The sequence below is a fragment of the Hypomesus nipponensis genome, chromosome 15, assembly GCF_054491055.1.
Source record: "Hypomesus nipponensis isolate SF chromosome 15, ASM5449105v1, whole genome shotgun sequence".
In the NCBI taxonomy this organism is placed as follows: Eukaryota; Metazoa; Chordata; class Actinopteri; order Osmeriformes; family Osmeridae; genus Hypomesus; species Hypomesus nipponensis.
The window spans coordinates 18685001-18700797 of NC_140375.1; the positions used below are offsets into that span (position 1 = coordinate 18685001).

The following is a 15797-nucleotide window of genomic DNA, read 5'->3' on the forward strand; positions in this document are numbered from 1 at the left end:
TTTAATAAAATAAATAAAATAAAAATAAAAAACTTTTTAGTTTGCATCATTGAAGTTTTTTCAAAAATATTTTTCAGACTTTTGAAACTTTTTATTCAAAGCCGTTTTTCAAACACAAATACGACACTAAATGTTTTTGCGTTTTTTCAAAACCTTTTTGTCAAAAATGTTTTCAACCTTTCCTTTCAAAACTTGTTTTCAACATTTTTTATTTTATTTTTTCCAAACCTTTCATAACCTTTTACAAAAACATATTTTTATTGTTGCCTTCTACCTTGCTCCATGGTAGCTCCTTGCTCCATGGTAGCTTCGTAGACTATCCTACATTTGTTGTGTGTGATAAATGAAAACAGGCACACAATGACAAAAATAATTTTGATCATGCCACCAAATACAGATTAAAACTAAAGTTTTGAGCCTGGCTTTAAAATGTAATAAGTAGAAAGTACAGATATTTGTGTTAAAAATGTAAAGAGTCAAAGTAATTTTTTCTCCAAAAAATAAGTAGTGAAGTAGTGCTTGTACTTTGTTACTTCCCATCTCTGACTCACATACACTAACATTTCTGACTCGCATACAGTAACATCTCTCTGCCTCCTTCTTTCCTTCCATACTTTCCTCTTCTCTGCCTTATCTCCTTCTCTTCATTTCTCTACCCTTCCTTTTCTCTTTTCTGTCACGGTTTAATTCCACCTCTTCATCACTGTGGCTTCTGAGTCCCTTACCCGCCATCCAGACACACATCATCCCTCATTTCCTGTCTGTTGGTCTGTATAGCCCCTCCCCAGCCATCCCTCAGTCCTCCCCCTCCTCCCCCCCTCACCTGGCTCTGTCACACACTGAGAGCTGCTACAGGGAGGTTCATATTTGACGGGAGTGACGAGTGACTCAAGTGGGGTTTGGTTACTGTAAGGCAGATTTTCTGTGTACATGTGCAGCCTGAGTCTCTGTAAGGTCAAGAGGTCATACAGCGAGGCCCTCTCTGAGCAGAATATAGCACACAGCCCAGACAGTTAGGAGACAGTAAGGCAAAACAAGTACAAACTGGGACTAATGTAATTAACGACCACTTCACCTGCTGAACGTTCTAGTGTATCAGTGTACAGACCACTGAAGACCCGTTAAAGAAGCAATTCTGTGCATTCTATGTTTGAACATGTCTAGCAACTGTATTTAAGCTCTCTGGAGAGAGATGTTTCTCATTCATGCTAGCCACTCTGTTGTGGATTGGTGGCATGATCTGACGTCGAGTTAATAAATCCTAGTCAACCTTTTTATAATTGTCGTGACTCTCTCCGGCCTGCCTGCTGAGATATCCATCCTTACAAATTGGCGTCTCGAATAGTTACTGTGTGTGTGCATGTTTGCGTGTTTGTGTGTGTGTGTGATGGAAACCACCCTTCTGTGCTGCCATGTAGAAGAGGAGATGTATTCTGATGTATTCAGAACGACCCACTGGAGAGCAGCAGTCAGAGCAGCTTTGCTTCCTTGTGTACAAATATGTGTGTGCACGCGTTTACTAATGCTCGGGTGCATCTGTGTGTGTGTGTGTGTGTGTGTATGGCGACTTACACAAGCCCAATGCATTTGTGTGTGTTTGCGTGTGTGTTAGGTTCTTGTGCTCATATGCGTTATGTACATTTGCTATCCATGACTATCTTAGATAAACATTCAATTTCCAGGCCCAGATAATGTGTGTGTGTGTGTGTGGGGGGGGGGGGGCAAAGTCTGTAGGTGTGTGTGTGTGGGGGGGGGGGAGAGTCTGTAGGTGTGTGTGGGGGGGGGGGAGAGAGTCTGTAGGTGTGTGTGGGGGGGGGAGAGAGTCTGTAGGTGTGTGTGTGGGGGGGAGAGTCTGTAGGTGTGTGTGTGGGGGGGGGGGAGAGTCTGTAGGTGTGTGTGGGGGGGGGGGGGAGTCTGTAGGTGTGTGTGTGGGGGGGGGGGGAGAGTCTGTAGGTGTGTGTGGGGGGGGGGGAGAGTCTGTAGGTGTGTGTGGGAGAGTGAATGCATACATGTGTGACTTATTGCTCTTCAGAGCTTTCCTATTAAAACCACTTGTGATGTGTGTGATGTCGGAGAATGGATGGATGGGTGTATCATAGTATATCATGTGTATGTATTTCTGTGATCGTATTCCTGAATTTGTATTCTATTTGGATGGCCTCATTGAGAAGTCCAAGGTAGAGTATGTCTGATACATGTAAACACATTGGGCCTCATTCTCGAATGCAGTTAAACATTTAAAAAAGAATTTTTTAATTGGATTTACGAAAACATTTGGCATTCATGAAAGTTTTCTCGTCTGGGATTTGTTCTGAACTTCAGAAGACTTTCCGAACTCTAAATAGCAGTCGTAAATCGGCCAGTTGTCTCAAATGCGATTCCTTAAAAAACCACAGGGGGAATCGCATTTAAGAAAACTCTTCGTGTTAGAAGTGTTAATGAATTTGTGAGAAATCGTTGGTGATTGCGTTCACATCAACTCTACAGACATCCTCGGATTCAAATATTTATTATAATTTACTTTGCTTAGTGTGCACACTGTAAGACCCAGTGGAGAACAATTCCACTGCTCATCTTACTGGTATGATGTTGTGTGTGACAAATACAACTTTGAACTTGCACTTGGACTTGAACATCATATAAATTCAACCAGGCCATCTAATTATCACTGATCACTCGACCTATTCAAAGGGACGAGTGTGCACCTTAGGCATACAATATGGCACAAGTGCTTTTCGCTTGGACATATCGTTACTTTCCTAATTGTGTCGATTCTGACTGCACACATTACTCTGTTGCATGCCCTTATAAGGAGCTTTCGGGGCGTGTATGTATGCAAATTCAGGAGCACGAGGACGCGCTTTCAAATTAAGAAAAGTCTTCCGGGGGAGCACAGCTCAGAAAACTTCTGCTGCGTAGGAACATATTTTCAAGCGTTCATGAATTTGGCGGATATCTTTTTCTTACGTTGTTTTTCCGAAGCCCGTAAGAAACATTTCAGAAGAAACTTCAGAAAATGTTTGAGAATGAGGCCCATTGTTTAAAATGTGTCTGTGGAAAGACAACGTCCTATTCCAGGAACACTTTAAATTCACGTAAACCAATCTTTCATTCTCTCCTCACCCTCCTTCTCTTCTTCGTTTAATAAACCTCCCACCATCCCAGTTTCTATCCGTCATCCAGAATACATCTGATGTGTGTATGACTCTGTGTGTGTGTGTGTGTATGACTCTGTGTGTGTGTGTGTATGACTCTGTGTGTGTGTGTGTATGACTCTGTGTGTGTGTGTGTATGACTCTGTGTGTGTGTGTGTGTGTGTGTTTGGGTGTGTTTGGGTGTGAAAGAGAAACAAATAGAAAAAAGAGTCTGTCAAGAATCTTTTCATTGGACCTATAAAATGAGCTAAATAAAAGTATCGCTATGTATAAACAAAAACACTATATGTTTATATGTATAAATCTATATGTATGTATATGTAACTGTATGAAACTCCATGAACCCAGAAGCGACGTAACCGAGCTAAAGCTCTCTGTGAGACGGAAGATGAATCCTGGGGCAGCTGAAGGACTTCCCAGAGAAGGCCACTCTCTCTAACTGTTATATAAACACACACACACACATTTACACACTTACACACATGCCCACACACACATATGCCCACACGGATGCGTGCGCACACACACACACAAACACACAGACGTACACCCTCACACCCTGTCAAGGCCAGGCTCATGGACTCTGTAGTGTTTGACAAAAAAAGAGAGAGAGAGATTTCTTTTATTTCTTTATTATTTTTAGTCACTCTTTGGTTCAGCTTGTACCAGCACACTTTGGAGAAAGAACAATAAACTGACCTTGCGTGGTCAGTCAAGGAACAGCCTGTATTTACTAACCACATCACAGAGTAACCAGATCTCAGCTAAAATAATACTGCAGTGCATCAATAACACTTCAAATATTTAAAGTCAGTTACAGCAATAACATCTGACAATTACACACACACCACACATACACACTAGAAACTTGCCCTTTGAGCCTTTTTTGTTCTACTGTTATCCAAAACAGGGCTTACCACAATGATTTTAATGCCTAGTGTTACCTTGTAAGACGCCTTACGTTTCCGATAAATGAATGACACGCGCTGCCCGATTGCCCTGCCTGAACTAGCTGCGCTTATATGTTCTCTTGTCAAAAACAATTTGCATCCTGCATTTAGGTTGCGATAAGCGCAAAACCACATTTTCCGGATTACAATGTTTGTTAGAATATCACTTATGCCTTACAGAAATGTATGTCTGTACCGTATGTGTCAAATATAAAATTAGACTTATTATAGGCCTATTACTAGTGAAAACCAGTATAACTCCTCACTAATTACTCAAGCGTTACCTTGTCATCCTGCAGGAACTACTTGTGATGTGGAGCATTATTTTAAAGTGACAAACATGTTAACTCCTCAATAATTACTCAAGCGTTACCTTGTAATCCTGCAGCAACTTCTTCTGATGTGGACCTTTATTTTAAAGTGACAAACATGTTAACTCCTCACTAATTACTCAAGAGTTACCTAGTCATCCCGCAGTAACTGTAATCTGGACCATTATTTCAAAGTGAAAAACATGTTAACACCTCACTAACATGTCACCTCACAAGATCTACAACATAAAACAAAGTTCAGTGATTGGATAAAAAAAATATATTACATGCACAGGAAGATTTCCATGAAATCGTGAATGAAAATCCTACATAATGCAAAAGCGCACATGGGCATGCAAGAATAAAGCATTCTGTGTGATAGCCTGTCTGAATTAAACACTCTTTGTTTGGCACAATGATGAAACTTAACATTTAAACAAAAATTCTGTATTTTGGAATGAAACATTCAACACGTTCAACAAACTGTGATGATAAACTGAGTCAAACATAATGGCTAAAAAGTAATAAGAAAGTACATGGCGAACCCAAATCAACTATAGGCCTTCTCACTACTCAAGAGTCTAGCATTGGCCACTACTGCGAAATACAACAGCGACGCAATTCCAAAGGATTAAAAATTGTTAAGGAAGAAAGAACAAATGGCAGGACTGTTGGGAAAATAACTTGCTAGATAACTCAATTCAGAGAACAGGAACATGGCCCAAAACGCTAGCTACAGTTGTTGCTAGCTGTAAAGCCAGGCTAGCTGTAAAGCCAGGCTAGCTGTAAAGCCAGGCTAGCTGTCGGCTAGCTTGTAAAAAGTCCCTCATACAAACTGTATAGTAGTGCAATCGAAATTTGCACTAATTTAACAATTATAAATGTTCACTAATTATACAATTCAAAATTCTATTGAAATTCACCTAGTCATTGTTAGCCAAATACTGGATTTTTACCGTCCATAAAAATGTGCTGCCGCCAAATGATTTCGCGCTGCTAACTCAGTCACTCATTCACGTTGCACCAATTTAGGTTTAGGGAAAACATGACATGGATTTAGGACAAATAGGTTTCGGTAGCCTAAGCCAAGTCGACTGGATTTGGAAAATGGACCGGCGGTGATTTGATATTTTCTGACCTGCAGAAAGACCTAATAGCAGACGCATCGAAATTGCCCGCATAATCATACAGTATGATCAAATATTAGGGAGGACGTGTCTCATAATCATACAGGGGCGAGTTATTTACATTTAGCTACATTACATTTACAAGCAGACGCTTTTATCCAAAGCGACTTCAAAGAGAAAGCTTTACCAAGTGCATAGGTCACTGATAACAACAACAAGATAGCCCAAAGCATAGCGGGTAGCCAAAACAACAAGCACACATTGTGAACCACCAAAAATAAGTGAAGGGGAAGAACCATAAAAGCATGTAGTTCAGCAACAATTTAAACAACATGAATCTCTAAGTGGAAGTGTACCTGTAGAAAACTCAGCGGCACAAAAAAATAAAAAATAAGATTAATTAAACTAGAATATTTTGCAGAATACAACAGTTGCCACAAACCAACAAGAGCAACAAGTCTCTCAGCAAGAGTCATTGTGATCCTTGAGGAAATTAGCATTGGGTTCAGCAAACCATTCAGTAGGCCTACCGTTGTACTCCATTTGGTGAGTTTAACGTTATAACGTTAATATTCATAAACTGGTTTCCACAAAGATCTAACTTCAGGCACAAGCTTCTGAAATGTTAAAACCATGTTAAGAGTAAAAAAAACACAATTGTTCACCTTTTAGAGATTACTTTTGTGATAAATAATTCATTGGTTATTCTTTCTTAATTGGTCATAGTTCACAAGTAGTTCTCAATATATTTATTTAGTAATAATCAAATACCTACCAAGGAACTACCTTTGTACTAAATTCGCTATTAGCCTACCTACTGCTCAGTTAATCTTGGTTCCATATTAGTTAATAGTATTAAATTCTGTGTTAATGTAGAACTACCTAGGCTACTTCCTGCATAGCTACTCATTAAAGGACAACGTTGGTCAGGCCCTACAGTCGGTTTGGGTGCTTCTCAAATCGGTAAACAATAGTATTCTGCTCAAAAATAATTATTTGCGAAAACATCTCCATAAATCCATGTGGGCGCACGAGCACGCGCGCGCAGACACGCACAGCGAGTGTCACACACACACACAAACGCCCGCACACACTCACACACATACATTAAGCCCACCCCCATGTCTGCCATTCAGAGAAAAAGGTGGTGACGACAACCCGTGGTGTGTAAACCGGTGGCTGGACTCTAGTACCGTAAGCACAGATCGGTATTTAGACGGGAGCCTCCTTTTTACGGAGCTTCAACCGTCCTCACGGGGACGCACGGGGAGTCATTTGGTGTGGATGAACTAAAGACGGCGTTCCTTCTGACACTTTCCGACGGATAAGCTAGATGTTCAACGGACGGCTCGAGCCAGAATGTTTATGATGATGCGCGCTGAAGCGGTGTGTGTTGCTATAATCAACGGCTAGGCGGCGGTGGATTTACAACCTGCAGTTTTATGTGAATTTCTGGCAAAGCGTCTCATCTGAGCAAAAAGAAAAGCTGCATCTGAAAAGTTAGCACACTCAAACGAAAATGTCCTTGACGCACCTAAGTTCCCCTTCGCCGAACAAAAGCATCCTTTTCACGGCGACTTACGAGCGAAAAGACCCGCAGGAAGCGAAGCGGCAGGTCAACCTTGCGCTGTTTGGTTTATGTCTCTCAATTGCAGCTGTCACCTTCGTTGGCGGCGTGTATTCTCTCATCTCGCTCCTCCGTACGACGAGAAAAACCTCGCTCAGCATCATCGTGGCTTCGATGTCTGTAGACGACTTGCTGAGCGTGGTCCCCCTGTCTCTTTTCATGCTCCACCAGTGGGAGAGAACCCACGAGAGAGACACGGCGACCATCTGCACGCTGTCTGGACTTCTCTATGTCTTCCAGGGACTGTCCAGCAACATGAAAGCTTGTCTCATCGCAGTTTACACCTTTTATGTCACTAAAAGGTTTGGAATTCTTCAATCACTCCGGAGACCGCTGAGAGTGATGTGGGCGATCGTCGGCGTGTGGGTCTTCAGCCTGGCCGTCAGTGTGTTACCTTTGTGCGGCTTGGGAAGTTTTACACCGGCCTCTCTGGGATGCTTTCCCGAGAGCGAGGGCTTCTACGTCCCGTTGCTGTTCTCGCTCTACTGTTTCTGTTTCTGCGGTATGGTGATCTTGTTCGTTCCCCTCACGTATCATTTGATGTGCTCCCGTGAGCCGCACCGGACGTTCTACCCGAGTTATTTCGAAATAGCAACAGGACCGAGCCGGGAAGGATCCGATCCCCTGTGCGACCTCCCCTCGCTCTCCCGGGAGAGCTTGAATAAAAGTTTCGGTGCCTACAGCGAGCTGCGCCAGGGTTCTCTCGGCATGGGACTCGGACTGAGAGGCAACGTGGACACGTTCACCTGCACGACGCCCGCTTCGGTCGGTGGACCGAGGGACGGCTTACCGGATTCACCGGTGCTTTTTGCACAAAAGCGCTTTTCTATGATTCTAGCGGTGGTTCGAGTTTTTCTATGGATGCCAATGATGGTGTGTATTTTCCATGTTTAAATGTGCATAAGCAGAACAAAAGCAGAAGGCAACGTCTAAATATATCTGAACTTAGTATTGTTCTATTGTAGGCCTACTAATTTAGAGATTTTCTTTAACAAAAAAGTTTAGATTGTTAATAAAATAGCCTACTAGCTAACTAGTGGCTAGTTTATGTGCTTTTACGTTTAGGATTGGACTGAAGGCCACTGACAAACAAATACACTTTTGTATGTTTTATAGGCTACGTAGACAACTCAATACATGTGTTGTGTTCTATTCACAGACGCTGGTGCTCGTGCGCCACGCCGTGAACGCGCGCAGCGCCTCCCTAGAGACCCTGAGCTTTTTCCTGACCTTGCTTGCGCCCGCGGTCACGCCGATGTTCGTCCTATCAGAGCGGTGGATCCACCTTCCGTGCGGTTGCTTCATCAATTGCCGGCGGGATCCAGCGCATGAGATCCCCGGTTAGTAAAATGGGCCCATCAGTGTTTTCTAGAACTACAAAGCACGACATTAGAACGGTGTTTCATATTACGGTGTTCATATTTGCACTATGCTGCCCATTCATATCTTGGTTTTAATTTTTAGATTGTTTAGTTCTTAGAATTAGTTAGACCATTGTACTTTTTTAACTTAAGATTTAAGATCCGTATATGTTTATTGTTGTCACGTTCCTACCACGGTAAATTCCGTGTTTGTGTAAACCTACATGGCGAATAAACCAAATTCTGATTCTGATTCTGATAGGAGGGTGGTCATCATAATTGGGACATATAGACTATCCAACCCTATAGGCTATAAAGTTTGTAAATCGTCCTGTTTTTAAAAGACGGATGAGGTTCTCTTTATAATCTACTGTTAACATATAGGTTCTGTGCTTTCTGAGCAAATATACTCAGCATGTAGTTTTCCTCAATCAGGTATTTACCAGCTTCATAATCAAAATGTTTTCTGATTGTGTCCTCAGCGATGAAACGGAGGTTCGAGTTTAACCTCTCGTTCCAGCAAGGTTATGGGGTTTACAAGATATCCCAGGCTACCAAATTTAACAACAGCCCATCCGTCGAAAAACCGTCCTATCACAACCTCTTCAACTGTAACTTGAGCGACAATCGCCTTCACGTGCTGGACAGCGCTGCTGTCTCCAGCCTGCAGGCCCAGCTCGATTTCAGGACCCTGCGCGCGGCGAACAGCTCCTCGCTCAACGCAGAGCTTGAACCGGCGAATGGAGGTGGGGAGGCTCTCGCGGATTGTTTGCCGTTCCTTCACGGAAACCAAGGTGTTGACGACCACTTCTGCGGCGTTGCTTCACCGCCATCCCTCTCGAGCCACCACCGCAATGGCGAGGATCACAACCTCACGGACACTTCGTCGGTATTTGACGGGCCAGAGAGGAGGCTGTCGCACGAGGAGTGCCGGAAAATCGAACTGACGGACTGGGAATGGTGCCGTAGCAAGTCTGAACGGACACCGAGACAGGTAGGCTAGTCCACGTGCAGCTATAACCAGAACATCGTTAATTCCCAGGGTATCATTCGTTCTCCACATACATAAAACATAGGCTTACAGTGTTCCTGTATCATAGTAAACCACGCGTTGCTTAATGGAACTTTTTGATATTCCTTCTCTTCTTCTCATCGCTTGTTCAATCTGACTCTTTCCTAACATAACCTGGACATTGAACGTGTACAATAAGCTACACACAAACAACTATTGCCGTCATAAAGGAGATTCATGTTCCAGTTTGTTAGTGTGTTAATGCTGATAACGGAAGGCGACGGTACCTCGTACGCACCAGTTGCCTGTTGTACTCCTGATAAACCGTTGATAAAGCGTTAATTGTGGATGTAAAACAGATGGCGTGGCCTGCTCAAGGAATGGTTGCGTCAACAACTGTTTCTGCCGGGACGCTGCATGCATGTATCCCTCAACTACGGGGATCAACTGCCAGGAGGTTCGGAGGGTGTTGGGTGTGTGTGTGTGTGTGTGTGCGTGCGTGTAAGAGAGAGAGAAAGAGTGAGAGAGAAAGAGCGAGAGAGGGAAAGTGAGAGAGAGAGAGAAAATGAGAGCGAGTTAGAGCGAGACAGAGAAACAGAGAGAGAGAGAGAGAGAGAGAGAGAGAGACAGAGACAGAGACAGAGACAGAGACAGAGACAGAGACAGAGACAGAGACAGAGACAGACACAAGGCTCAGCAAGACAGTCTTTTATGTAAACTATAGGCGTACTGCAGTAATACTAAAACTAAGCAAACATTATATGAATTTTAGATTCTCTATACTGATTCTGTTCTCTGTATTATGTCACATCTGTGTCTAAGCAATTACTGTCATTCTGTCAGGTGATTTGGTTTGAGTGGGTAATGTTACCAGTCCTTTGTGTTTGTGCACTTGCACGTGTCCATGTGGGTATGCACAACTGTGTGTGTGTGCATGTGTGTGTGTGCTAGAGAGTGTGTGTGCCAGTTTGTGTGAGTGAGAGGCTGGTGTTTAGAAAACTAAAGAACAAAGGCGAAAAAGGTGCATCTTCCAATCCCTGAATGAGAGCCCCCCCCCCCCCCCCCCCCCACACACACACACACACACACACAGGATGGAGGGGGGGAAGGGTTTTTTGTCCCATTCTCCTCCTCTGTTGGAACCTCTCTGTTGTTCCTTCACGTCCCGTTTTCTGCTCCTCCTGCAGCCTCAGCACGAGGGACTGTTTTAGTGGGGCATCAGGTCTCCAAGGAAATGCCAGGGAGAGGAGGTAGTGAGGGAGATACAGGAGTGGGGCTGGGGCTGGGGCTGGGGCTGGGGCTGGGGCTGGGGCTGGGGCTGGGGCTGGGGCTGGGGCTGGGGCTGGGGCTGGGGCCAGAGTCAGGGGTCCAACAGGGCCAGGTGATGTTAGATGGAGACAGTACTGCCCTGATGGTGATCACCTGCATAGCCAACGCTAGGCACTCTCCTTCTCAATCAGGCTGGAAGTGCAGAGTGCTGGAGGAAAAGGGTTCTCTAAGACACAATCAGAGGTTGAAATGATGTCAGCCCTACGGGGGCTGTGGAGATAGGTGTGAAATAAGACAATCCTCACCTCCTCTCTCCCCCTTCTCTCCCTCTCTCTCTCCCCCTCTTTCTCTCTCCCTCTCTCTCACAGGCTTTTCTCTTTTTCCTCAGCCATGCTCTTTGTTGTTGTCTCTCCTCTCCCCTCCTCTCTTCCTTCCCTCCTCCCTCGTGTCTCACCTCCCCTCCTACCGCGCTCCTCTCCTCCCCATGTCCCAATCTCTCACCCTCCCTTCCTCCTCTCCTCCTTTCGTCCTCCCCCTTTCTCCCTCACTCCCCAGGATTGTGTTAATAAGATGTGAGCATGAAGACATGTGATTGACACAGTGTGTCACCAAGCTGGTAGGGTCGCCTCAATCTTCTCCGTTCCACGGGGGAGAGAGAGTTACAGTGATCTAGAAAGAGGTAGATGGAGACAGAGCATGAGAGGGATTCAAATAGATATTCATAGAGAGAGAGGGAGAGGGAGAGAGAGAGAGAGACAGAGACAGAGAGAGGGAGATATTTGGATGTGTGGAGAGAGAGAAATACAGAGAAATGCATACAGAAAGACAGAGAGAGAGACAGAGGGAGAGAGGTAGAAGAAAGACAGAAAGGGAGAGAGAGACAGAGAGACAGTAGAAAGATAGACACAGAGAGAGAGGTATGAAGAAAGATAGAAGGAGAGAGAGAGGTAGACAGATGTAGACAGACAGAGAGAGAGAGGTAGACAGACAGAGAGAGAGGTTGAGAGAGGTAGACAGAGAGAGAGAGGTATAAAGACAGACAGAGAGAGAGGTAGACAGACAGAGAGAGAGAGAGGTAGAGAGAGGTATACAGAAAGATAAAGAGAGAGGTATAAAGAAAGACAGAGAGAGAGAGGGAGAGAGGGAGAGAGAAGTAGACAGACAGAGAGAGAGAGAGAGAGAGAGAGAGAGAGAGACAGAGACAGAGACAGAGACAGAGAGAGGGATATTTCACTGAGACTGCCCTACCCTCTTCAGTTTCTGATGCAATAAGATCTAAATCAAAATGTGAATAATTCAGAGATCCGTTTCTCTCTGTCTGTCTGTCTGTCTGTCTGTCTGTCTGTCTGTCTGTCTGTCTGTCTACCTCGCTCTACCTCTCTCTGTCTCTCTCTCTGTGTCCCTCTCTGTCTCTCTCTCTTTCTCTCTGTCTTTCTGTCTGTCTTTCTCTCTGTCTCTAACTCTTTCTGTTTCTCTGCTTCAATTGCTCTCTGTTTCTCCCCTCCTACCCTCCCTCTCTCTCATCAGTATTTATTCACAGCAGAATACACCAACTGTGATGTGCAATATGCAGAGACCGTAAAATCAGAGTGATAGTGAAAAGCTTTAGTGCTGTGCCTTGAAAACCGCTTCACTCTCTGAAGGTAATGCTAAAGTATAGATGGATTGCTTACTATAAAAAATAATACTTAAAATGAATACACCGTTGGTTTCATTGCACTCTAGAAACACAATTTATTGGACCTGAAGGAAGATAATTAGAGCAAGACTATCTTCAAAACTTAGGTTATAAAATGCATCCTTTGTCATATATAACAATGATTTGTAACTGCTGTCTGACATTACGATAACAGAAGTGACAGCCTGTGAATGTTTGGATGTGAGTGAGGCAGTTCGGACCGTTCTCAGACTCCTCCTTCTGGGATTCATCACCTCAGGGAAAGGGAACGGTTGGCCAACACAACAAACACCTTAATCAATCTCCCCTTATTATCAGACACATTCCAATTTAGGTAGGTTTCTTGACTGTTGAGTTATAACTGAGCAAAATAATCTGCACTTATTATCTGGAGCGACAACCTTCAGCTCTCTAAACAGGAACATTAAACTCAATTCACTTCATAAATCCACATTGTAAAAGTCATTCAACACAATAAAGAAAGTAGGGACGAAAATATATGAAGAAAATATAGATAGCTCTAACTGTGTTGGGTGAGGGTGATGGGTGAGGGGTGAGGGGTGAGGGTGCTGGGTGAGGGGTGAGGGGTGAGGGTGCTGGGTGAGGGTGAGGGTGAGGGTGAGGGTGCTGGGTGAGGGTGAGGGGTGAGGGTGCTGGGTGAGGGTGAGGGTGAGGGTGCTGGGTGAGGGGTGAGGGGTGAGGGTGATGGGTGAGGGGTGAGAGTGCTGGGTGAGGGGTGAGGGGTGAGGGTGAGGGTGAGGGGTGAGGGTGCTGGGTGAGGGTGCTGGGTGAGGGTGAGGGGTGAGGGTGCTGGGTGCTGGGTGAGGGTGAGGGGTGAGGGTGCTGGGTGAGGGTGAGGGGTGAGGGGTGAGGGTGAGGGGTGAGGGTGCTGGGTGAGGGTGAGGGGTGAGGGTGAGGGTGCTGGGTGAGGGGTGAGGGTGAGGGTGCTGGGTGAGGGTGAGGGGTGAGGGTGCTGGGTGAGGGTGAGGGTGAGGGTGAGGGGTGAGGGTGCTGGGTGAGGGTGAGGGGTGAGGGTGCTGGGTGAGGGTGCTGGGTGAGGGGTGAGGGTGCTGGGTGAGGGTGCTGGGTGAGGGTGAGGGTGCTGGGTGAGGGTGCTGGGTGAGGGTGAGGGTGAGGGTGAGGGGTGAGGGTGCTGGGTGAGGGGTGAGGGTGCTGGGTGAGGGTGCTGGGTGAGGGTGAGGGGGAGGGGTGAGGGTGCTGGGTGAGGGGTGAGGGTGAGGGGTGAGGGTGCTGGGTGAGGGGTGAGGGTGCTGGGTGAGGGTGCTGGGTGAGGGGTGAGGGTGAGGGTGAGGGTGAGGGTGCTGGGTGAGAGTGCTGGGTGAGGGTGAGGGGTGAGGGTGCTGGGTGAGGGTGCTGGGTGAGGGGTGAGGGTGAGGGGTGAGGGTGCTGGGTGAGGGGTGAGGGTGCTGGGTGAGGGTGAAGGTGAGGGTGCTGGGTGAGGGGTGAGGGTGCTGGGTGAGGGTGAGGGTGCTGGGTGAGGGGTGAGGGTGAGGGTGAGGGTGCTGGGTGAGAGTGCTGGGTGAGGGTGAGGGGTGAGGGTGCTGGGTGAGGGTGCTGGGTGAGGGGTGAGGGTGAGGGGTGAGGGTGCTGGGTGAGGGTGCTGGGTGAGGGTGAGGGGGAGGGGTGAGGGTGCTGGGTGAGGGGTGAGGGTGAGGGGTGAGGGTGCTGGGTGAGGGGTGAGGGTGCTGGGTGAGGGTGAGGGTGAGGGTGCTGGGTGAGGGGTGAGGGTGAGGGTGAGGGTGCTGGGTGAGAGTGCTGGGTGAGGGGTGAGGGTGAGGGTGCTGGGTGAGGGTGCTGGGTGAGGGGTGAGGGGTGAGGGTGAGGGTGCTGGGTGAGAGTGCTGGGTGAGGGTGAGGGGTGAGAGTGCTGGGTGAGGGTGCTGGGTGAGGGTGAGGGTGAGGGTGCTGGGTGAGGGTGAGGGGTGAGAGTGCTGGGTGAGGGTGCTGGGTGAGGGTGCTGGGTGAGGGTGAGGGGTGAGAGTGCTGGGTGAGGGTGCTGGGTGAGGGTGCTGGGTGAGGGTGCTGGGTGAGGGTGCTGGGTGAGGGTGAGGGGTGAGAGTGCTGGGTGAGGGTGCTGGGTGAGAGTGCTGGGTGCTGGGTGAGGGTGAGGGGTGAGAGTGCTGGGTGAGGGTGAGGGTGAGGGTGAGGGTGAGGGTGAGGGTGAGGGGTGAGGGTGCTGGGTGAGGGGTGAGGGTGCTGGGTGAGAGTGCTGGGTGAGGGTGAGGGGTGAGGGTGCTCGGCTCTGACAGTGTCTCGTGTGTCCTTGGTCTCCACAGCGGCCAACAGGAGGTCTAGCCATCCCACTGCGTTCCAGGGCACAGTGTCTCTGCAAGCGCCCACCGGCAAGACTCTGTCTCTGTCCACATACGAGGTGAGCAGCGACGGCCTGAAGATCTCACCCAACGCCAAGAAGGTACGACCGCCTTCACGCCGTGTCACGCTGGACACACACACGTGTCAGTGTCAGTTAGTTCCAACCCACTCGTTCAGGCCCATAGCCAGCCTAGTGGAAGGGAGATACGGTGATGCAGGTTTCCCCTCATTTTGTATTTAATGCTGAGGTTCTTTCTATCTGTCCTTGCTGCTCCAAGGTGGAGGTGTACCGCTCCAAGTCAGTAGGCCACGAGCCCAGCGCCGACGACCCGTCCGGAGGCCCCCAGACTGGGGGAGTGAGCTCTGGAGGGGTGGGCATGGAGGTTGGCATGGGCGTGGGCGACACCAACGTGAAGATCCACCTGGAGGTCCTGGAGATCTGCGACAACGAGGAGGCCATGGACAGCGTGTCCATCATCTCCAACATCAGCCAGTCGTCCACGCACGCCCGCTCGCCCTCGCTGCGCTACTCCCGCCGGGAGAACCGCTTCGTGTCCTGCGACCTGGGGGAGACAGCCTCCTACTCTCTGCTCATCCCCAGTGGAGGCAGCCCCGAGGCGGACAGTCTGAACATCAGCATCCCCGACACGGTGGAGGCCCACAGGCTGAACAGCCGGCGGCAGACGCAGGAGAGCTCCGGCTACAGGGAGGAGATCCAGCTGCTCAACGAAGCCTACAGGAAGCAGGGGGGGGACCAGGAAGACTGACGCACACGCAGACGGGAAGTGAGGCAGGGAATCTAAGAGAATGATGCGCGCACTCACAAGAGAAAGTCTTACACATCAACACACACACACACACACACATATATATATATATATATATATATACATACATCAACACAAGTTTCTTTTAGGACATCTGTTCTAGCTTGAGTGACATACAGAGTGACCTGGGACCCAGCTAGACGGTTA

At 47.5% G+C, this 15797-nt stretch overlaps 1 protein-coding gene across 1 annotated transcript; it reads left to right on the forward strand.

Moving 5' to 3' along the window:
• Positions 1-7062: 7062 nt before the first annotated feature.
• LOC146257961 (putative G-protein coupled receptor 149) lies at positions 7063-15590 on the forward strand. The gene is given in 6 exon segments (XM_084675118.1): positions 7063-8043; positions 8330-8510; positions 9014-9525; positions 14787-14811; positions 14814-14923; positions 15102-15590. Coding segments are annotated over 6 exon segments (2298 nt in total).
• The last annotated feature ends 207 nt before the right edge of the window (positions 15591-15797 follow it).